Raw genomic sequence first — 23,273 nt, forward strand, 5'->3', positions numbered from 1 at the left:
TCTCGGGATACTGTTTCTTTTGTCGAAATGACATGAAGTCTAGTCAACCGGCACGATTTAACTAAATGAGAACAAAACCTCATAACGAGTGTGCTTAGCCACATGTTTTCCGGCGCTCACAGCGCCGAGAAACACAATGCTATCAAACGTCACTTGGGTTCGATACAGCGCCTCAGTGGGGAAAGCGCAGCTGGGGCCGCACATAGCTCCGTTTCCCCACACACCCCCAACAACCATGCAGGGCACCCCTGGCCCTTTCGCCACCATATGAAAAATGGCAGCTGGCACCTTGGCAGTGCCAACCTGGTATTCTAGCAATGCCCCTGCCAACTGGCAGTGCCACCTGGTCACCTTGGCAGTGCTAGGCTGGCACCAAGGTGGCACTGCTACGGTGCCAGGCTGGCATTGCCAGGATGCCCATGTGGCACCAGTTGTGCCAAGGAACCACCCTGCCGAAAGGGCATGCACTGGGGGCCTCCAATCCCCTGGGAGACCCCCCATGAGTGCTGTTCCGTCTATTCCTCATTTGTGGAGACCAGTGCTGAACGGCACTCGCTCGAGGTCTCCAAGGCAAAGGGGATAGATCCCAATGCCTCACGTGCCTTGGGAAATTGCAGAGTGAGACTGGCTGTCTTGCTCTAATATGCAGAATTGCCAAAAAGTCATCCTGCCCATTATGGGAGGGATTTACATTGCAATGAACGCGAGATCACATTAGATCTCGTGAGGCATTGCGAGTTTGGTAGATCCCGGGAGCAAGGTTTTCCAGCTTCTATTGACCTTATTGCACGGCACACGGCGTGCTGCTTTTCAGGTGCAACGTAGCCCTTCGATTGTGCCCAATGAAATGGAAATTTAACCTGATCCTAAACCGGTCTTGCAGATCCATTAGCTCTTTCTGTCAATCCTGAAATGTTCAGCCTGTGTAGACCTTCATTCCCAATTTCTAGACAATTTTTTATTGCTTGCTTGTCTGGTTGAGACACACCAGGTTCAAGAAACTATCACTGTAGGCCAGCTGCAACCCTATTCAAATTGAAGAATTGTGTGGACATTTTGACAATATCCCTTTAACCTTCTCCCTTGTTGCATCAATTTATTTTTCAGAGACTCTCAATGCCATCCATTATAATCACAGCCTGTTCTGGCCCAATTTTATGGCAGCTTTGTTTGTTTTTATTTGTTTGATTCTGCCTCACTCGCTATGAGCCTGGCCTACACCCTGGCTAAATTGTACCTGGCCTTAATCTTGCTGCTACACTGCTTGACCACCACTGAACACCATGTTATATTGTTATAATGATATAAAAGCACCAATTGTTCAAAGGGATTATGTAAATACGTTATGGGTTAATTTATTTAAACAAGACACATAAAAACATATATACATCGATAGAAAGCTTGAAAACATCAGCAGGAGAACTGTGGGTATTGTATTCTGCTCATAGGCCAACTGAAATTGAGAAAGGATAACATGGCACACTTCCCTTCTAGTGATGGTATGCTGCTATCACTTAAAGGCACGTTACAATAATTTGCTTAAAATATCATTTTAAATGCTCCCACGTTGCTTTCTTTGGTCAATTTCTTTGGGAAATTGATGCCGATTCCAATAGCGTCCATGGTAGCACAAGTGGATAGCACTGTGGCTTTACAGCGCCAGGGTCCCAGGTTCAATTCCCCGCTGGGTCACTGTCTGTGCGGAGTCTGCAAGTTCTCCCCGTATCTGTGTGGGTTTCCTCCGGGTGCTCCGGTTTCTTCCCACAGTCCAAAGATGTGTGGTTTAGGTGGATTGGCCATGCTAAATTGCCCTTAGTGTCCAAAAAAAAAGGTTAGATGGGGTTATTGGGTTATGGGGATATGGTGGAAGTGAGGGCTTAATGTGGGTCGGTGAAGACTCGATGGGCCGAATGGCCTCCTACTGCACTGTATGTTCTATGTAATCTATGTAATCTATGTCTTGGCTATTCCGGGAGTGTTGGCAACCCTAGTCCCACCATACATTGAGGACCCTGTACTGCCATTACTCTCACAATGCTGTAACGAGCTCACACTTGCAGCACGTTATGGTGCGAGCATTTTTCAAGCCGGAATGTGCAGGAAAAGGTTTAACTAATGCCACATGCTCCAAGATGCCTTGCTCCAGCAAAATCTAGCCCATTATGCTCTCTGCTTTGTGCAAGAGCTTTTTTAACAGCAAGTATTTTATAAAATAAAGTTACCACTGTAAAACACAATGAAAAATTAACTAACCCTCATGCTATTCTGTCTGATATGAGCTGAAATTTTTGGTGTGAATCTATCTATCATCGTTTAGAATGTTCGTCAAGCATCCAGTCGCGTGAAACTCTGCACCATTTGGAGAATTTGCAATTACCTCCCAAAGGGAATTAGTGCTGAAGCATCCGGCAATCAGCATCGGATAGTAAACTACTACAGCTTGAGTTACTGCTCATGTGCTAAACGATATCAAAAGTGACTGTATATTAAGTTGATACTTGGTAGGGGGCTATCCCTGCAAATATTTCACACCTTCTTGCAAAAATATGTTGTGCTACATTTATTTTTTAGTCATCCGAACTGCAGTCCCAAATATTACATTAAAATGTAACGCAATAAAGGGAAGAGAGTATATTCAGTCCAGGACTGAATAATATGATGCTCCTATTTTAATAGTGGTCAGAATTTTTAAATTTATGACACATACAACGGGCTCATGGACTAATTTGGTCATTTAGATTGTTATAGCTTAATCGGATCAACCCTGTGAGCAATCCTCAGTTCCACATTAACCAGTCTAATTCTTTGAAACAACCAAATTAGAACATAAGACAAAAATATGTTGCAGTTACTTTTTTTATAAATTTAGAATACCCAATTCATTTATTCCAATTAAGGGGCAATTTAGCGTGGCCAATCTACCCATCCTGCACATCTTTGGATTGTGGGGGCGAAGCCCACGCAAATACGGGGAGAATGTGCAAACTCCACACGGACAGTGGCCCAGAGCCGGGATCGTACCTGGGACCTCGGCACCGTAAGGCAGCAGTGCGAACCACTGCGCCACCGTGCTACCCACAGTTTTTTGCAACTAGGAGAGATGAAATATGTTATGGAATTAGTATCTGTGTGAAATAAAAATGTCTTTCTTCTGGCATAAAACAAAAAATGAACAACAATAGGCTGGATTCTCCTTTCCTGAGACTAAGGGTTGGATTCTCCGTTTGGGAGACTAAGTCCCCACGCTGGCGTGAAAATGGTGGTGTTCTACGCCAGGAAAACTGGTGCAAAACAGCCGCTGATTCGCTGTTTTGCTGGTGGTTCGCAGGGCGACGGCGTAGAGCTCCCAGCTCTAGCTGCTGATATGGCCCTGAGCATTTCCAGTTCCGTGGCCACGCATGTGCACGGCGGCGGCCTGCAATGGCCGTGCCGTGCTTCATGGCGGACTGCCCGCGGACCCGGACCTCAAAAATAATAACCTCTTTCAGAGCTCGCTTGACTTGAAGGCCCGCCTACAGTGCCCCCAGCCCCAAATGAAGTCCCTGCTGCCCGCGGATCGGCCCTCCCCCAATTGTGGCAGTGCTGGACTGAGCTAAGTTGACAACGTGTGAAACCACACATGCCCCATGCCTTTGGGAACTCGGTCAGTTGTGGACGGAGCATCGTGGGATGGATCTCAGGCAATGGTCTGAGGCCGTGGATACGTGGCACTGTCTACTCCTAGACTACGCCACAGGGGGCGTAGCATCGGGATGCTGCCCTGATTTTGCCATCATTGGGGATTCTCCGTCCCCTTGCCGAACGCAATTTTGACTTCGGGGATGAGAGAATCCAGCCCTAAGTGTTGGCGCCGGGCCAGGATTCGTGGAATTCCATGACAGCAAAACTGGCGCCACACCTGGACCAATGTAGCAACTGTTAAGGGGCTAGCATCTGTGCCACGTGGAACACAATCAATTCCGATTAGAAACGGTGCGGGAATCGCCGGATTCACAATTGATACTCGGGAGGCTGACAAGCTACAGCCGCATATTCACACTTCACTCCTCACACACACCATCCCAGCCAACAAGATGGCAGCGAGGAGAGCGATACCCTGTTTTGTGGATGCCGAGCTGCAGACCCTTCTGGACGCAGTGGAGGAGAGGCGGATGACCCTGTGCCCCAACCCGGGAAGGAGCCTGCCAGCCACTGCCATTTGCTGTGCCTGGGCACAGGTGGCAGAGGTGGTCAGCGCCACTAGCAAGACCGTCCGACAGGCCAGTAGTGCTGGTAAAAACTGCATTAACTCTTCAAGGCAGCCTGGGTGAGTAGACAACACTGTGACCCTGGTACTAACCCCCGTCCCACATACCCCTAACCCTACTCACCCCCCCACAGCCCAGAGGGCGGCCGAACCCCCACCCTGCACCACATGCCGGCACCCACAGTGACCGCCAGGTGCCCTGTCCACTGAGGCCATCAGCTACTCATCCCCTGGGCTGCATGCATTGGACTGTTTAAAACTGTGCTGATTCTGTTCCCCCCCCCCCCCCCCCCCCCCCCCGCCCCACATCTCCCAAACCCCCAACTCCCACCCCCAACTCCAGGAGAAGGCTGCCCATAACCGCCGGGAGCGGGAGAAAACTGGAGGGGGACTGCTAGAACTTTTTCCCCCTCACCATGACAGAACAGAGGGCACTGGACATGGTCACTGGCTGGAGGTAAGGGAAGTCACCAGGGTGGAGTTCAGCCGTGGGCAAGGAAGTGAGACCCTGCCATGACACGTGTGTCAACACCCCCCCACACTACTCTCACACTTACACACCACCCTCAGCCTCAGCATCACGCTCAGCATCACCATCACCGTTAACCCTACACACCCTCACACCACCCTCAACCCCACCACCCCACCGGCCCCCGGTCTAATCATGCATCTTGTCTTGTGTCTCACAGGACCTGCTGGTCATGTGGTGGGTCCATCTGATGTCCCCTGCCCTCAGCCAATGCCACAGCCGGAGCCCCGATGTGAGCTGAGCATTGACGAGGTGAGCAGCCCGAACACCAGCCCACATCCCAAGACTCAGCAAGAGACATAGATTTCCCGTCACAGCTGTCTCCAACACCTTCCACCATCCCAGAGAAACTCACCTCGGTTGGGCACTTTAGTGAAGAGGCTCCTGGAACAGTATCTGGTGTGCGCCACACAGCTGATCCGGTACAGCAGGTGGAGGTAGGAACACACAAGGGAGCGGACGGTCGGAGGGCTGGCCGACCCCAGGAAGTAGCTGCCGTGCAGGTGGGTTTGGGGTTTCTGGAACAGACAGTCCCATCGATTGTTGAGATGTAGTCGTAGAGCCAGGGACTACATGAGGGGTTATCGGCGTGCATCCAGCACCTGCAGGTGCAGGTGGAGGAGTCCAACCTCATGCAAGAGCAGGAGGTGGTGCCAACCATGCATGCCACCCAGGCCAACACCACACGGATGGCGTCCACGGTGGAGGCATTTGGGGAGAGGGTTGCAGCTATACATCACCATGTCCAAGGCCTGGGGCATTCTGTGCAGGTGCTGGCTAAGGCCCAGGACAGGCAGCCATTGCAAGAGCCGCCTGGAAATTGCAGCGGCGCTTCTGAGCATGGTCCAGTCACAGCAGGCCATGGCTGAAAACGTCGGCGGTATTGGATATAATGTCTAATGATGACCATGAAACCATTGGCGATTGTCATCAAAACCCATTTGGTTCATTAATGTCCTTTTGGGAAGGAAATCCGCCATCCTTACCTGGTCTGGCCATCATATGACTCCAGACCCACGGAAATGAGTTGACTCTTAACTGCCCCCTCAAGGGCAATTAGGGATGGGAAATAAATACTGGCACAGTCTGCGATGGCCACATCCCATGAACGAATTTTTAAAAAGCTTCAGGATGCTGAAGCACCGCTTGATCACTGTATGGGCGTCCTTGTAGCGGGTCTCCGCTTCAGTCTGTGGGCTCCGGATCGGCGTCATCAGCCACAACTGCAGCAAATAACCCCTGTCACCCAGGAGCCAACCTCCAGCCGGCGGGATGCCTCAAAGAGGTCAGGAACCATCGAGTGTGCCAGGATGAAGGAGTCGTGCACACTGCCTGGGTATCCGGCGCAGATGTGTAAGATACACATCTGATGGTCATGTATCAGCTGCACGTTCTTGAAGCGGCCTGTCATCTGCAGGGGACATGCATCGCGTTGATTACCCACTGAACCCGGGGTATCCCGGCGATGGTGGCGAACTACACTTCCCGGGCATCCTAGTGGGCTCGGTCCACATTGAAATGGATGTATTGAGCAGATTGGGTATACAGGGCCTCCGTGATGGCACGGATGCACTGTGCACCGAGGTCTGTGAGATCCTGGACAGGTCCACACACACTCAGTGCCTGGAAGGACCCCGTGGCATAAACGTTCAGGGCGACCATCACCTTGACTATGACTGGGAATGCGTGTCCTCCCCCATATCCCCGATTAATGATGCCATCAAGGATGGTACACTTGGCACCACGGAGATTTCTGTGACAGATATATTGCACTGTCCTCCTGCTCAGATGGAGTCTTCGACGGCATGCACGGTCCGGCAGGTCTTCGAATGACAGGCATTGCTGGTATACACGAGGCCTCATGCGGCACCTCTTTTGCAGGCCCTTCTTCTTGGCAGCCGGCTCCCCATCCTGGATGGCTGCCTTCTGTTGCTGTGTGGGCGGCTTCACTACTGCAAGCTCCGCTGCTGCAGATTCCTCTTCCTTGAGCAGCGTCAGCTCGTACAGCCGCAGTGCATCCCCCAGGGCTGCAGTGACTAGCAGGAAGGCCACCATTGCTGGTTCACGGGCTGCATGGTGGCCCGGTTGGCACTGCAGGCTCTGCCCCCGCATGTCCCCCCTCCATCTCCACACCTCTGCCCATGTTGGTGCCCGGCACCATGGGGGCCTCTGGCCCTGGCGCCCATCCCTGATGTCGGCTGGCACTAGCGCTGACCATGCCAGCGGTACGCTCCATGGCCCCTCTCTGGTTTTCCCGTAGGGGCTACAATGAGCGTTGCCCTTGAGTAGCCGCATGATATCCCGCCAGTGTGTTGTGGCCAGTTGGGTGGTGGGGCGTATGGCAGATAGTGGGGTGTGGGTGTCGGAGCTGGGGTTACGGGGGTGGCAGCAGCCATAGGGCCGATGTCACTCTGCAGAACCAGGGGCCAAGGTGGGTGTTCAGTGGGGTGCGCAGCAAGATGGCTGTCTTTCAGGCTGCGGCAATGGCAGTCCATACCTGCAGACTCTGAACCCGTAGGGGGTCACACGGCCAATCGGCCTGTCTCACCCATCACCTTCCCGGCCCTGGCAGGGATCCCCCCCCACCTCAGCCAGCCTGGCCAGTGTCCAGCCCGGCAGCTCATATTCGCGCCTCTCCATCTCATACTTCCTCTCTTTCCCTCACAGCTATGATGCAGGTTTCATGATTGTTAAAAGCACAAGTGAACCGTACCTTCGGGAACTCGGTCCATCGGAGGCGGAGAATTGTGGCGGCTCTGGAGAATACCTTGCCAAGCCAGCTAATGATATGCAAACGGTGTTTACTGTACTTGCGTTCCTGAATACTTGGCGTCGCTGTCAAGGCGACGGAGAATCGGGTTTTTCGTCAAACCGGCACCCGCTGCAATTTAGGCCTCGGAACCGATTTCCCGCCCAACACGTTTCTCGATTTTGGCGTCGGCCGACAGAGAATCCCGTCCAACATGTTTTTGTAACTTTTCTTCTTTCATGCAATTCCATCCTTGTGTTCTGCATCATGTTTCCCCACTGGATTGAAAATATTGGGCTTGTTTCTCCGTTCTGGAGACTAAGTATGTTTCTGAATAGAGTCTCAATTAGTACAACATACAGGCTTGAGTGCTTTCAATCTTTGACCACAACAGTGTGCTCCTGTCAATCTTCAACCAAAGGGCTGGTAGGAGCACTATAATTTTCCTCAGCACTTCTTACTCCTCAAGCAAAAAATAAATTAAATAGACCAAGATTAAATTGCTGATCACGATTGAGCGACATATGCTTCAGCATTTCTGTGGATAATGCCTGGGGTCAAGAATTAGGATAAAGTATAACGCTTTTCATGGTAGACTAAGCAATTGACAGATATCCCACTGGCAAGTCACATTTATATATGTGTCGTTCTTATAGCATACATATAAATATTAACTGTTTCCAAAAACTGGTAGTGGCAGGGCTTCAGTGAGACCAACTGAGCAGAAATTACATAGAATGGGTCTATATGCTTTGGAAATAGAAAAATGAGAGGTGATCTCATTGAAACATTGAAATATTCAAATAATCTTGTGATGAAAATGTTATATATTATTTTTTATTTGTTACAGTTGTGTTAATAAAAACTAGTTCAAGATGCATACAGGCAGTGTATTTTTTAAAGCTGTGATTAGGGGGTCATAAAAGTGAGGTAATCATTGATTTTAACCATTTACTTGTTTACAGATAGATGACTAATGGAACATTGTTTTGCTTTTGGAGGATGCCTGGAGTGTAGATAATTTATGAGGGATGATGCTTGGTCCTGGATAAACAGGTCATGGGACATATTAGTGACAGGAGACCAAGGAATGCCTTATGATGTAATTAAGGGGTGGAGCCAGGTCTGTCTGTAGTTTAAATATTGCCATAGGTTTTGAGTCTAACAAGACAGGCCTTGAGTTGACTCATGAAAGGTATAGGTATTTGCATATAGAAAATCAAGTGAACCTGATTGCTAACTCTGTTTATGAATGGTCTCTGAATTATATTGCCTTGCTTAATTGGAATCTACATAGTTGCAGGCAACACAATTAAAGATTTTCCTTTTATCTAAGAACTGTTTTAATTGTTAACTGTAAAATTGATACTTTCTTGCTATTGTGATTGATTCTGTATTTAAATTGATGTTTGTTTTAATATAAATGATACCTGTTGGTCAGTGTTATCACTCCTGTGACAAAGTATTCTTTCCTTACAGTTCTACAAATTGCAAATTGTTGGGTTCTCGTCCAGGAACCCAATAGTCTCCGGATCACCAGGGACTGGATGAACGATGAGGTATGCTGAAGTCCTGCCCGCATGACCAAATGGGAATTGCCCAGAAAGCTTTAACTTCCAATGGGAAATTTCCCTGCTCCTTGGGTCTTCTTTGAATGTCTCCAAATCTGAGTTAGCGTCAGAGATTTCGAATAGTTCCGGTTTACTGACCTGAATAGTTACCAAGAAAATGTTGGACAGAAAAATCCAAGTCTAACTCTTGGATAACTATAGAACTGACCCTCCAATCACTCACACTGATGGTCCATCTACTCCCCCAGAGTCTCCCCAAACAAACCCACCGATTACCCAGTCCAATACCCGACTACAACTTCACCCAACTGCCATCCTACCCATTTAAAAAATATATAGATTTAGAATACCCAATTCTTTTTTTTCTAATTAATGGGCAATTTATTGTGGCCAATCCACCTAACCTGCACATCTTTTGGGTTGTGGGGTGAGACCCATGCAGACACGGGGAGAATGTGCAAACACCACACGGACAGTGACCTGGGGCTGGGATCAAACTCGGGTCCTTGGCGCGTAAGGCAGCATTGCTTACCACTGCACACCGTGTGGCCTCTGCCATTCTACCCACTTACCACTGCCACGTTACCCTCCTGCCACCCCACCCTCCTGCCATCGCACCCACAAAAATGCCATCGCAACCACACAAAAAACCCCACTTACCTCACCCATCTTACCACCCAACCCATTCACTCATTCATTCACCCATCCACCAATATTCATTCACTAACATTCATTCACATACCTTCAAACTGGACCTTTAAACTTACCATATGGCAGCTAGTGCCATAAAAAGGAATGTGTCCTACCTTCTCCCTGATTCTATGCTGCTGCAGCGGAGCTCTCTGAGGGACGCTGCTGTCTGCATTTCTGGTAATACCAATCTCGGACGTCCCAGCAAAAATGTTTGAGGCAGGGGAAAGTTTGAGCAGAGTGGCAATCTCATCAGAGGATCTGCCCCATTATTCTGTGAAAGCTTCGGGTCGGTTTTGAGAGGTTGGAGAGGCTAGAATAAGGGACCATAGTCTAAAGAAAAGTAGTTGAACGTTTTGTACTTTGTACACGGTGGACAATATTTGAGGAGTCAAGAGGTGAGTTATTTACCGTAAAATACTAGCCTTTGATCTGCTTTTGTAGCCACAGTATCTGTGCGCTGGTCCAGTTAAATTTCTGGGCAATGGTAATCCCCAGGATGTTGATGCCAAGGATTCGGTGATGGTAATGTCAATGAACACCAAGGGGAGGTGTTTGTAATCTCTTTTGTCCATTGTCTGCTAGGTGTGTGGTGCAAATATCACTTGCCACTTATCAGTCCAGACTGAATGATGTCCAAATTGTGCTGTATGTGGGCACAAACTGAAACAGTTTGTGCCCACTTCACTGTCTGAAGAGCCACAGATGACACTGAACACTGTTCAATCATCAATGAGCATCTCCACTTCTGACATTATGATGCATGACATAGGGAAGGTAATAAATAAGCAGTTGAAGATGATTGGGTCGAGGACACTACCCTGTGAATCTCCTGCAGTGATGTCATGACATTGAGATGATTGACCTCGAACTACCACAGCCATCGTCCTTTGTGTTAGTTATGACTCCCGCCAGGGATCCTTAATGCCATACTAGGTCAATTGCTACCTTGATGTCCTGGACAATCACTCTCACCTCACCTCTTGACTTAAGCTCAACATTTTATTAAGGCATTTGTGATTTTATAACAACAATTTCAAATGCAAACAAAACTCAGTAAATAACACCCCCCTAATCAACAATCAGACCCAGCCAACATGGCTTACATACACAGTTCCCCAGTCCATCCCCTTCCACTTGTTATAATATCCACTCATGTATATCATGAGATGCAGACAGGCAGTGATTGACACACAGGATAACCAATGAACACACACGACACAGAACAACCAATCACCAGACAGGCCACCACCACTATAAAGCCCACAGGGCATAAAGGCTCTCCCTCTCTCACAGGACACGGTTAGGGAGATAGTCGCAGTGCACAGGCCAATGAACATCATCACCATGTGATAGAGAGCTAGTCTGGTCAAGCCAGTAGGAGGTTATCAGTTAGGTTAATAGAGTGTCAACCCACAGCAGATCATGTACAGCAATCAGCAGGTTCAATAAAACAGTGTTGGACCATCTCCTGTGTCAGAAGCCTTTTTCTCGTTTTACTGAATCCAGTTGCAGTCAATATTAGACCAGCACAGATAACACATCATGGTACCAAAGAGCTGTTAACTCTAACAAACCTACCTCGAGTGAATCTGCAATGACCAGCACGCAGCCATCCAGCAGCATGGAAAAGATCCAACCTCCTCGTAACTCCGGATCTCCGGCAACCTCGGCGCCAACTGGAAAGTCTTCAAACAGAAGTTCCTCCTGTATATCGAGGCCTCCAACCTGGAGGCAGCATCAGATGCCCGAAAGATCGCACTGTTCCTGTCAACTGCAGGGGACCACGCCATCCACATCTATTTTTTTTTTATAAATTTAGATTAGCCAATTCATTTTTCCAATTAAGGGGCATTTTAGCATGGTCAATCCACCTAGCCTGCACATCTTTGGGTTGTGGGGGCGAAACCCACGCAAACACGGGGAGAATGTGCAAACTCCACACAGACAGTGACCCAGAGCCGGGATCGAACGCCATCCACATCTATAACTCGCTCATGTTTGCCGATGGTGAAGACAAGACGAAGTACAAGACGGTTCTGCTAAAATTCGACAATCACTGCGAGATTGAGGTGAATGAGAGCTTTGAATGGTACATCTTCCAACAGAAGCTTCAGGGTAAGGATGAGCCTTTTCAGTCCTTCTTGACCCATCTCCGCCTCCCAGCACAGTCATGTAATTATGACTCAACGGCTGATTCTATGATCCGGGATCAGATCGTTTTCGGGGTCCAGTACGACTGCCTGCGGGAGCAGCTCCTCAAAATCGAACAGTTGACCCTCTCCATCGCCATCGAAACGTGCGTTGTCCATGAGCATGCCAGGAATCATTACTCCCGCATCAGGGCGGCAGAAAATGCAAAACTAGTCTCCCACGAGGCAGAAAGAGTGCAGGCCATCGCAAAAATACAAGGCCTGAGCATCGAGGAGAGTGGCTGTTCCGCGCGCTTTTCCCGGGTCCATACGCATGCGCGCCGCGACTGGATAGACGACGAGGCCGAAGTCCCCAATGCGCATGTGCGAACGTCGGCCGACCGCACTGCGCATGTGCGATGGTGCACGGAACGCACTGACATCAGCGTCATGACGTGTCCAAATTGTGGCTCCGCCCATTTAAAGCAGCAATATCCAGCCAAAGGAAGGCGATCTCTACAGTGTGGAAAGCCTAGGCATTACGCGGCCTTATGCAGGTCCGCTCCACCGATCTGGCAGCGATCCCACCTGCCCACAAGGCCACCGAAAAGGCAGCCATCCCACCTGTCCAGGTACCGGCGTCCCCCCCCTCCACCTCTGCGGCGATCAACAAGAATTTATTGGCCACCACAAAGACTGAATCTATAGACTTAAATCTTGTAAATTTTGTTCAGTTTGCTCTGTATCTGCACGATACACACCTTCCCATGTACAGATATTCATTCATTCCCCACTTGTACATAGTTATGCATGCATATACAGCCACGTTCCAAAATTTATTTTAAAAGGGGGTGATTACATAATATCCACTCATGTATATCATGAGATGCAGACAGGCAGTGATTGACACACAGGATAACCAATGAACACACACGACACAGAACAACCAATCACCAGACAGGACACCACCACTATAAAGCCCACAGGGCATTAAGGCACTCCCTCGCTCACAGGACATGGCTAGGGAGATAGTCGCCGTGCACTATCGATCAGTGTGATAGAGAGCTAGTTTGGTCAAGCCAATAGGAGGTGATCAGTTAGGTTAATAGAGTGTCAACCCACAGCAGATTAAGTACAGCAATCAACAGATTCAATAAAACAGTGTTGGACCATCTCCTGTATCGGAAGCCTGTTTCTCGTTTTACTGCATCCAGTTGCAATCGATGTTAGACCAGCACAGATAACACATCACCACTTGCTGATCACGCCTAAACTATCTTCCCCTACACGCCTCCTTCCCTAAGCACCCCCCCCCCCGCTGACAGTTTAATTTTCCCCGCGAAGTCGCTAAACAGCTGCCACCTCAGGATGAACCCTAACGTCGACCCTCTCAGAGTGAACTTGATTTTCTCAAGCCTGAGAAACCCAGCCATGTCACTAATAAAAAACCCCGATTTCAGGGGCTCTGAGTCCTTCCATGTGAATAAAATCCATCTCCGGGTTACCAGGGAGGCAAAGGCCAAAACCTCAGCCTCTCTCACACCCTGGAATCCCAGGTCTTCTGCCCACTCCAAAAATCACCACCTCTGGACTCGGCGTCACACTTGTTTTTAGTATCGTGGACATGACATCCACAAATCCCTGCCAGAATCCCCTAAGCTTCGGATATGCCCAAAACATGTGGTCCTGATTTGCCGGCCCTCCCACACACCGCCCACGCCTGTCCTCCACCCCTTCAAAAAACCTGCTCAGCAGGGCCATCGCCATGTGTGCCCGGTGGACCACCTTAAATTGTATCAGGCTGAGCTTGGCACATGATAAGGACGTGTTGACTCTACTCGGAGCATCCTCCCACAGACCTGCTTTCAGTTCTTTACCCATCTTATCTTCCCACTTCGGCTTTACCTCCCCTATCTGGGTTCCCTTCCACTCCATGAGCTCTTTATAAATTTACGAGACCTTCCCCGCCCCTACTCCCGTTTCGAAACTACCTTATGCTGTATCCCCGGGGCAATAGAAGCGGAAAGGTCGAGACCTGCCTCTGGGCAAAATCCCTCATCTGCAGATAACAAAACCCATTCCCACCTGGTAGTTCAAACTTCTCCAAATCCTCCAAACATAAAAAGCTCCCATCAATAAATGGGTCCGCCAGCCACTCAAGCCCTGACACCTCTGAAACCCTCCGTCCAGCCTCCCCGGCACAAACCGGTGGTTCCCACAAATTGGAGCCCACACCGATACTCCCTTCACTCCCAGATGCTTCTGCTACTGCCCCCATACCCTCAGGAGAGTACCGAGTCAGCGGGAATGGCAGAGGTGCCGTTACCATCGCCCCTAAATATGTGCCCCTACATGATGCCACCTCTACCTGCTCCCATACTGACCCCTCTCCCACTACGCACTTTCTACTTTCAGCAGTTTCTTGATACCATGTGGAATGAATTGAATTGGCTGAACGCTGGCACCTATAATGCTGGGGGGCGTCAGGAAAAGGCCAAAATGGATAATTCACTTGGTACTTACGGCTGAAGATTGTTTTAAATGCTTCAACCTTGTCTTTTGCACTGATGTGCTCATCTTTGCCATTATTAAGGATAAGAATTTTTATGGCACCATCTTGACCAGTTAGATGTTTAATTGTTCACCACCATTTACAACACTATGTGACAGGATTGCAAAGTTTAGATCCGGTCTGTTGATTGCTTAGCTCAATTGCATGCTGTTTCAGTGTTTAACATACATGGTTAACATGAGTTTAGAAGAATAGGAGATGATCTTTTTGAAACATATATGATTCTGAGGGGGTTTGACAGGGTAGATGCTGAAAAGGTGTTTCCTCTTGTGGGGAACCCAGAACTAGGGGCATAAATTAAAAAGAAGGGATCTCCCATTTAAGAGCGAGATGAGGAGAATGTTTTCTCTCGGAGTGTTGTTAATCTTTGGAATTCTCTTCCATAGAGAGCAGTGGAGGCTGTGTCATAGAATGTACTCAAGGCTGAGTTAGACAGATATTTCATTGACAAGTGAGTCAAGGGTTATTAGGGGGCAGGTAGGAAAGAGGAGATAAGGCCAAATTCAGACCAGCCATAAACTTATTGAATCGTGGAGCAGGCTCAATGGGCAAATAGCCTACTCTTTCTCTTATTTCTTCTGATTTTATGCAGCCTTATGTTGTAGCTTTACTTGGTTGGTAGCTCATTTTTAGGTATGCCTAGTACTGCTCCTGTATTCTCTCCAGAGCTCTTCATTGGACCGAGATTATCCTTTGAACTTGATGGTAATGATAGAGGGAAGGAAATGCCAGAACATAAGATCACTGATTGTGGTTAAACAATTCTGCTGCTGCTGAAGGCCCTCAGCATCTCATGGATTCCAGGGTTTGAGCTGCTGGATCTGTTCTGAACCTACCTCATTTAGGACTGTGGTAGTGCCACGCAACCTAAGGAAATTATCCTTGGATACCTATGAAGACAGGACTTCATCTCCATAAGGATATTTCAGTGGTCACTCTTACAAATACTGTCATGGACATACCTCTTCGACCAAGCCTCTGCCAAATGATGTTCAATATGGGAGTACTGATTCATCAGCTAACGGGAAGCAGAGGTAGCAATCAGCGGGTAGTTTCCTTGCCCATGTTTGACCTGATGCCATGAGAGTTCAAGAGATCCAGATGTTGAGATTTCTCAGGTTCACTCTATCCTGATGGAATATCATTATTCCGTCACCTTATTTACCTTAATCCTGCTGGTGGGCTAGGTTATACCAGAGGATGGTTATAGACAAGTCTAGCTCTTTAGCAGTAAGATATGATTCAGTCAGTATGATTACGTCAGGCTGTCGTTTGACTGGTCTGTAGGTCAGCACTCCCAATTTTAGAACAAGTTTCCAGATGTCAGTAAGGTGTACTTGCACTATGTGCCTTTGTCATTTCTGATGTCCAGGATAGTGCTGGGTGGTCCATCTGGATTTTGTTTTGTTCTTATTCAATTTTTTCTGTTGTGGTTTGGTACAACTGAATGCCATCTCAGATGACAGTTGTATGTCAGCCTTATTGTTGTAGCTTTTAAATCACATGTAGGCCAGACTGGGCAGAACAGCAGATTTCCTTCCTTTAGTGACATTAGTGACCCAGATATTTTTTTAAACAGTCATTTTTCATGGTCATCATTACTGATAATGGTAATATAAATGATTTACCAACTAAACTCAAAACCCAACAAACCTCTGTGGCAAGATTTAAACTGATACTTTTGGAATTTTAGCATGGGTCTCTGGAATACTTGTCCAGTAATATTACCACAATGCTACCAGCTACACAGTGTTTAATAAATAACATCCATCTAGAAATGGGTTGATAGGTATAATACGGTGGACAGGTGGTTCGCCATTCCAGGAAGCAAAGACGGTGTGGAGACGACCCAGTCCACACCAGCTCCTCCTCAGCCATAACACGCTGCGGGCTAAACAGTGGCAGTGAAGGGCTTCCACCCCTCACTGGGGAGGAAGACCCACCCTCGTGAGCTGCCAGACAATCTGGTTGGCTGGCAGCTCCATCAGTTCCAACAGCGCCAATGGGCATTAGTGGGCACTTCCAGGACTGCAACCAGAAAGAAGAAGAAGGCCCAATAGATCCCAATAGGCCCAGGAATGCCTTCCAATAGATCCCAACGACAATGAAGTTCAGGGTTTTGGGCAGCGAGGGTTTGGGTACATTAGCATTGGGGGTGGTGGGTTAAATGCAGCAGGCAGGTAGGAAGAAATGGGGATTCTGTCTTAGCGGAGGTGTCACCCAATTTGGAAAGGACAGCCACTGAAGATAGAGCCACCGGCCACTCTTTCCAGCCCTTTGATGAATTTGTTCAAAAAGTGGGCTGCTCACTCCCTCCCGACTGCCCACACCAACTGTTTTATGCAATGGGCAGGGCATTATCAGAATCAATTGGCTTAGTAGCTAGCACAATTGACCCTTGATTATTTATTTAAATATGGCGGGTGGGCTGCCAATTGTGGTGCCCCCAATAGCCCTGTAATATGGCAGTGAACTCAGGGAAGGTGATATGGTGGTACCTGGGCACTCAACGCATTTTACCTGTCCCCCAATGGGGGGGCATATAAAATCCAGCCTTGTGACCTTTCAGCCCTGTATTAAAATGTATGATAACTTTTTCTTCTACTGCAGATTCTATGATTGTTTCTTACTAACTTTGTTGGTGAAAGTTAGTCATATTTGATTATAGTGACCTTACTGTGAGAACAATAGTTAAATCTGACCATGGCCATGACTGCACTGGTTTACTGATTAGAGATTAGAACAATCAGCCTGAAGGTCACCAGCAGAGCTTATTTAGAGTCTGTCACAATCTAGAACCATTCTATATCTATGAATCTAAATCCCAGGTTTTTGGGTTCTTTGGGGGAATATTCCGTTCCTTATGTAACTGTAAAGATATCAAAATTAGACCAAGTTATGATTGATTTTGATCATGGTTCATTCCCAATTTATAGTGTGTCCTTGAGGTAATAGTACAAGTGGTTATATTTTCTATCTGTACAGATTTTCCGTTGAAGGCCATGTGTTGTTAAATTTCTGATACCTTAAAAGGTAAGACGTTGTGCACCGCAATAATGGTTCTTATCTCTAGTGGACAGCAGTTGCTGGAGAGATTATATTTATAGACTGTTTGGCAAAAGAATCCCTATCTGCTTAATTGCTGCCGTCAACTACCTCGTACAAAGCTTTGACAGTCAAATAAAGCAGTGGGTCTCTCCCCTTGTCTTGTTCTATCATTCATTTGCTTGGAAGTGAAGATCACTGTATTCAACTTTGAGGTAAGGACGGGTATCTCTCCAACTTTTGCACTGACTTTTTTGACCATAATTACTTTATGCAGTCATTGTTTCTCTTTCATTGCCTTTTCAAATTCATAGCTTCAGGTGCATGGTCTAATTAAATATCAACGGACTGTAGCTTCTACTCCCTGGAGCCATTCAGTTAACAGGTTGATAAAGCAAAAGATTTATTAAATAGTTACAGGGTAGTTCAGGAACTGCAAATAGATCTGTACCTAATTCCTCCCCATAATTAGTCCAGTTGGAGCATTCATGAAAATGAATTTAAAAAATTGACCTCTCTCTTTTTCATCCTACATAATCCTTCTCTTATTGTCCGATGAGGTGATCCCCGATTATAAGTAACTATCGGACTGATAACATGCTCAGTGATCATCGTGCAACATTTTCAGATATGGGAATTTACATCATGAACTACAAGTCAATTTAGGGCAACTAATATTTCCAGTATTTCATTATTAAAATGCTGATGATTGTTAAACTTTAAATAGGGTGTTATGCTCTTTTCATTAAATATTCCTTATTTAGCCTTTTTGTGGGTTTGTCCACATTTTCCCTCTTTGGTTTTCTCCCTATTTCTCAGGAGGTGCAGAGTTTTGTTGGTGTACAGTTCCACAGCTATCAGCAGTACTTTGATGCCTCACAAAAGTAGCCATCCTCATGTGCTAGGCTGGATATTGTCGGCATGTTGCTCAACCGCAGGATGTCACAACCAAGCTCAGTAAGAAGCAAGAACCTAGCCCAAGACACCCATAACTGCCTTCCCAGCCGAAACCAATTAACCCATCCTGGACCATGAATTGAATTTGGAACTTTTTGAATCTATGTGGCCCAATATCCTTTTTTAAACATAAATTTAGAGTATCCAATTCTTTTTTTTCTAATGAAGGGGCAATTTTAGCATGGCCAATCCACCCACCGTGCATACCTTTGGGTTGTTGGAGTGAGACCCACGCAGACACGGGAGAATGTGTGAAAACTCCACAATGACTCGAGGCCGGGATCACACCCAGATCCTTCGTGCTGTGAGGCAGCAGTGTTAGCCACTGCACCACCATGCCGCACTAATGTAGCCCAATATCCTGTTGAATTATTTAGTTGTACACTGCCTCTTCAAGGGAACCATTTTTATTTATTTTGTAAAAGTAGTTCTGCAACAGATTAATTGATGGTTCATCTCATTGCTGTTTATGTGACGTTGCTATTACCAAATGACTGTTAACAATAGAAACTGAGAAAGCTGGCTATAATGAGTAGGTCAGGCAACAGGAGAGAAAGTTAAGTTTCAGGTCAATAACACAAACCTGAAATGTGAACACTGTTTCCCCCTACAGATGCTGCAATGTTTAATTTCAGTAACACCAGAAACTGCATTGTGTATCAGCTGTGTCTCAGTTGGTCGCACCCTTGCCTCAAAATCATACGGTTGCAGAATTAAGCCCCACTGCATCACAAAATATTATGGTTTAAGGAATACCAGAGGTGCTGTCTTTTGGATAAGATGTTAAACTGAGGGTTCATCTTGATCACGAAGGGAATTTTTTTCACAAAAATATACTCTAATCATGCAATTTATAAATTACATTACACAGTAGTTCAAGCTTGACAATATATCAAGTGAAATACAGATCTTGCTTTCAATACAGTACATGAGGAATCAGACACAGATCTATTTGCTTCACTACACTTGCTACTGCTGGTTATATTTTTTAAAATAAATTTAGAGTGCCCAATTCATTTTTTCCAATTAAGGGTCAATTTAGCATGGCCAATCCACGGTCCACCTAACCTGCACTCTGTGGGTTGTGGGGGCGAAACCCACGCAAACACGGGGAGAATGTGCAAACTCCACACGGACAGTGACCTAGAGCCAGTATCGAACCTGGGACCTCAGTGCCGTGAGGCAGCAGGGCTAATCCACTGTGCTGCCCTCATTGCAGGTTATATTTAGTGTGTATATAGTGAATATTCACATTTCACATCAAATGTTCTTTAGCGTTTTACATTGTTTCCTGATCTTAGCTCAGTGTATTGTGCTGGGAAGTGGCCTTTCTTCATTGACCCCTTGTACCTGCTGTCCCAAGATTTAGTGTGTCCCTCAGCACGTAGCCCTATGCCTTGGAATGTGCCAGCCTGGAACACTCAGTTGTCAACAGTTCTTTGCATTGGAAGGCCAGCAAGTTTTGAGCACAGAAAAGTGTTTTTTACTGAGTTTATGATCCACCAGCAGTGATTGATGTTGATCTCCATGCACAATCCTATGGCATTATTTTGAAGAGGGGCAGTGGAGTTGTCCCTGGTGCCCTGATTAATATGTATCCCTCAATTAACATCATAAAAACAGATTAACTGGTCATTATCACACTGCAGAAGCTTACTATGTGTCAAATTAGTTGTGTTTCCTATCTTACAACAGTGACTATACTTCAGGAATAATTAATTGGCTGTGAAGCACTTTGAGATGTCTAGAGGATGTGAAAGTTGCTATATAAATGCAAGCTTTTCTTTTATTTCAAAAATGCTTCAGTATTCTTTTGGCTCTTATTAACAACATGATAAACATTATATAAACGTAAGTGTTTATTTTATATTTTCAATAAATCATATTTGATTAGATCCACTGCTGTAATATTACTGTTTATTTCTTAATCACAATGCATGAAGTGTAAGCTGACAAAACCTGTGAAATACTTATTCCCCTGCAGCTACTGGAAGTTGAATGTTTAATTTAGTTACTGCCGACTACAATTTAATAACACCTCTTAATGTGTTTCTGTTTAAAACCCTGCTGGTCTTTTATCACAGTTACAAAGCTTTCTCATTAACATTTGCATTCTTTCCTTTTGTTCTGCCTTTTTACAGCTATTTTGTTTTTGAATTCATTTGTTTAAGCAGGATGCATTGATCAAGAAATAACTGAATTAACTTTTAAACTGCCAGCAGGTACATTTGAATGTCTTCCTGGTAATGTAAGTTTACTAAATCTCAGGCATTATGACACATGAAACAAATACTAATAGTACAAAACACATAGTACAAGGTACAAGGTTTTTTGTTATTGGAAAAGGATAACGTTTTTATACTTACATAGTGCTTTATTATGTTCAAATGTCTCAAAGTATTCTGAACAAATATTTTATAGAGTGTAATAACTATTGAAATATTGGCACATATAACAGCTATTTTGATTCAGCGACATGGCATACACCATGTGAAAGGTGTGATCAGACAATTTGCATTTTTGGAACTGCAGGTTGAGGGAAATAATATGTTTATCCTGAATCAGAACATAAATGTCTTAAAATTTAATTAAATGGAATCATTACGTTTTAATTTTGGGCATCCTATCATTTCCTCACCTGTTCTCATATTCTCTGGTCTTTTTTTCTTTCAAATTTCCATTTTGAAGCTCGGGACGACATTTGAAAGGGAGGTTTTGATTGCCTTAAATCAGTTCCAAAGGTTTGAGATGAGAAAAGGCTGACGCTTATCAGATCATGCATGCTAACTTGCAGGATGAGCACAGAGCACCCTAGGAAATCCTATCCACTGACCATTGATGACACAGGCAGCACAGTGCTTCACAGCGCCAGGGACCGGGGTTCGAATCCCGGCTTGGGTCACTGACTGTGCAGAGTTTGCAGGTTGTTCCTGTGTCTGCGTGAGTTTCCTCCCACAAGTCCCGAAAAACGTGCTTGTTAGGTGAATTGGACGTTCTATATTCTCCCTCAGTGGAACCGAACAGGGGCCGTAATGTGGCGACTAGGGGATTTTTCACAGTAACTCATTGCTGTGTTAATGTAAGCCTACTTGTGACACTAATAAAGATTATTAGAAGCAGTAACATTGCTGAAAAGTATCACAACTCAGAAGAAACTTCAGGCAAGAAAAGAAAGTAAACATTTCCAACAAAATACTTTACTGAAGATATTTAAAACAATCAAACACATAGCCCTGCGGGAAGCATAACGCTGGAAGGGAATCCAGAGAGGAGACAGAGAGCACAGAGTCTCACTCTATGCAGATGACCTGCTCCTCTATGTCTCAAAGCCACAGGGGGGACTGAAGGCAATACTGCAAATACTGAAAGAGTTTGGAACCTTCTCGGGCTACAAACGTAACCTGGACAAAAGCGAGACATTCCCAGTGAACCCAAAAGGGGGAGAGACAGAGCTGAAGGGGCTCCCGTTCAAAACGGCCTAGAACAGATTCCGGTACCTGGGGATCCAAATAGCCAGAGACTGGACACAGATCCACAAGTGGAACCTGACCAGCCAGGTGGAGGAAGTAAGAAAAGACTTTCAACGGTGGGGCTCACTCCCACTCTCCCTACCAGGGAGAGTGCATAAGATCAAGGTGAGCGTACTGCCAAGGTTCCTCTTCCTGTTTAGATCCATCCCGATCTTCATCCCCAAGGCCTTTTTCCAAAACATAGACAGGCTAAGCATGGCGTTTTTGTGGGAGGGAAAGAACCCAGGAATTCCCAAACCAACACTGGAAAAAGGGAACGTCAGAGGGGTCCTGGCTCTACCGAACCTACAATAATACCACTGGGCAGTAACAGGGGAAAAAGTGAGGGGATGGGTACGAAACCCGACACAGATTGCATACAAATGGAGGAAGCAACCTGTAAAGGAACAACCCTCTGGGCCCTGGTCACAGCAGCACTCCCATCCCCCTCAACAAGGTAAACAACGAGCCCAGTGGTAGCGGCCACGCTGAGAATGTGGGCCCAGTTGAGACAACACTTCGGGATAACCAAAATGTCCCTTATGGCCCCCATCTGCGGCAATCACAGACTCCCCCAGCCATGCTAGATACCACCTTCAAAAGATGGAGGCGGGACGGGGGCACACTGACGGTCGGGACTTCTACGTAGGGCGAGACTGGCGACACTGGACGAACTGACGAGGAAGTGGGAACTATCAAGAGGACAGGAATTGAGACACCTCCAAATAAAGCACTTCCTCCGCAAAGAGACAGTAGGGTACCCCGGGGCCCCAGAAAGCACACTACCGGAGGAACTGATTGGCACAAGAGTGAGAAGGGGGGGCTATGTGGGAAAATATACGGACAGCTACTGGACAGAGCCCAAACACCACTGGACGGGAGTAGACAAAAATGGGAGGACAAACTGGGGACAGAAGTGGGATGGGGACTCTGGAGCGAAGCACTAAGTAGGGTGAGCTCCACCCCCTCCTGCACATGGCTCAGCCTAATGCCACTCAAAGTGGTGCACAAAGCGCACCTGACCAGAACCCAAATGAGCAGGTTCTTCTCGGAGGTGGAGGACAAATGTGAGCGGTGCCAGAGGGGCCCGGCCAACCACACCCACATGTTTTGGGCTTGCCCCAAGCTTGCTGAGTTCTGGACAGTCTTCTCCGAAGCAATGTCCAAGGTTGTGGGGGAGAGGGTGAAGACATGCCCAATAGTGGCAATCTTCGGGGTATCGGAGCAGCCAGAGCTACACATGGGGAAGGGGGCCAACGCCCTTGCTTTCGCT

The 23,273-nt window shown here is 46.8% G+C and overlaps 1 protein-coding gene across 5 annotated transcripts in view; it reads left to right on the top strand.

The window, feature by feature from the left end:
* Positions 1 to 9,003: 9,003 nt before the first annotated feature.
* LOC119977432 (four and a half LIM domains protein 2) overlaps positions 9,004 to 23,273 on the top strand; it is a 76,071-nt gene continuing 61,801 nt past the window's right edge. The window contains exon 1 of one of the 5 annotated variants that reach the window (XM_038818330.1): positions 9,004 to 9,083. In XM_038818330.1, coding sequence (XP_038674258.1) covers positions 9,072 to 9,083 — 12 coding nt within the window. In that variant the 5' untranslated portion in view covers positions 9,004 to 9,071. Of the gene's footprint in view, positions 9,084 to 17,499; positions 17,523 to 17,564; positions 17,750 to 20,319; positions 20,343 to 23,273 lie in introns of those variants that run through there. The other 4 variants (XM_038818335.1, XM_038818329.1, XM_038818331.1 and 1 more) reach the window with 4 other exon arrangements.

This window comes from Scyliorhinus canicula, chromosome 14 (assembly GCF_902713615.1).
Source record: "Scyliorhinus canicula chromosome 14, sScyCan1.1, whole genome shotgun sequence".
NCBI lineage: Eukaryota > Metazoa > Chordata > Chondrichthyes > Carcharhiniformes > Scyliorhinidae > Scyliorhinus > Scyliorhinus canicula.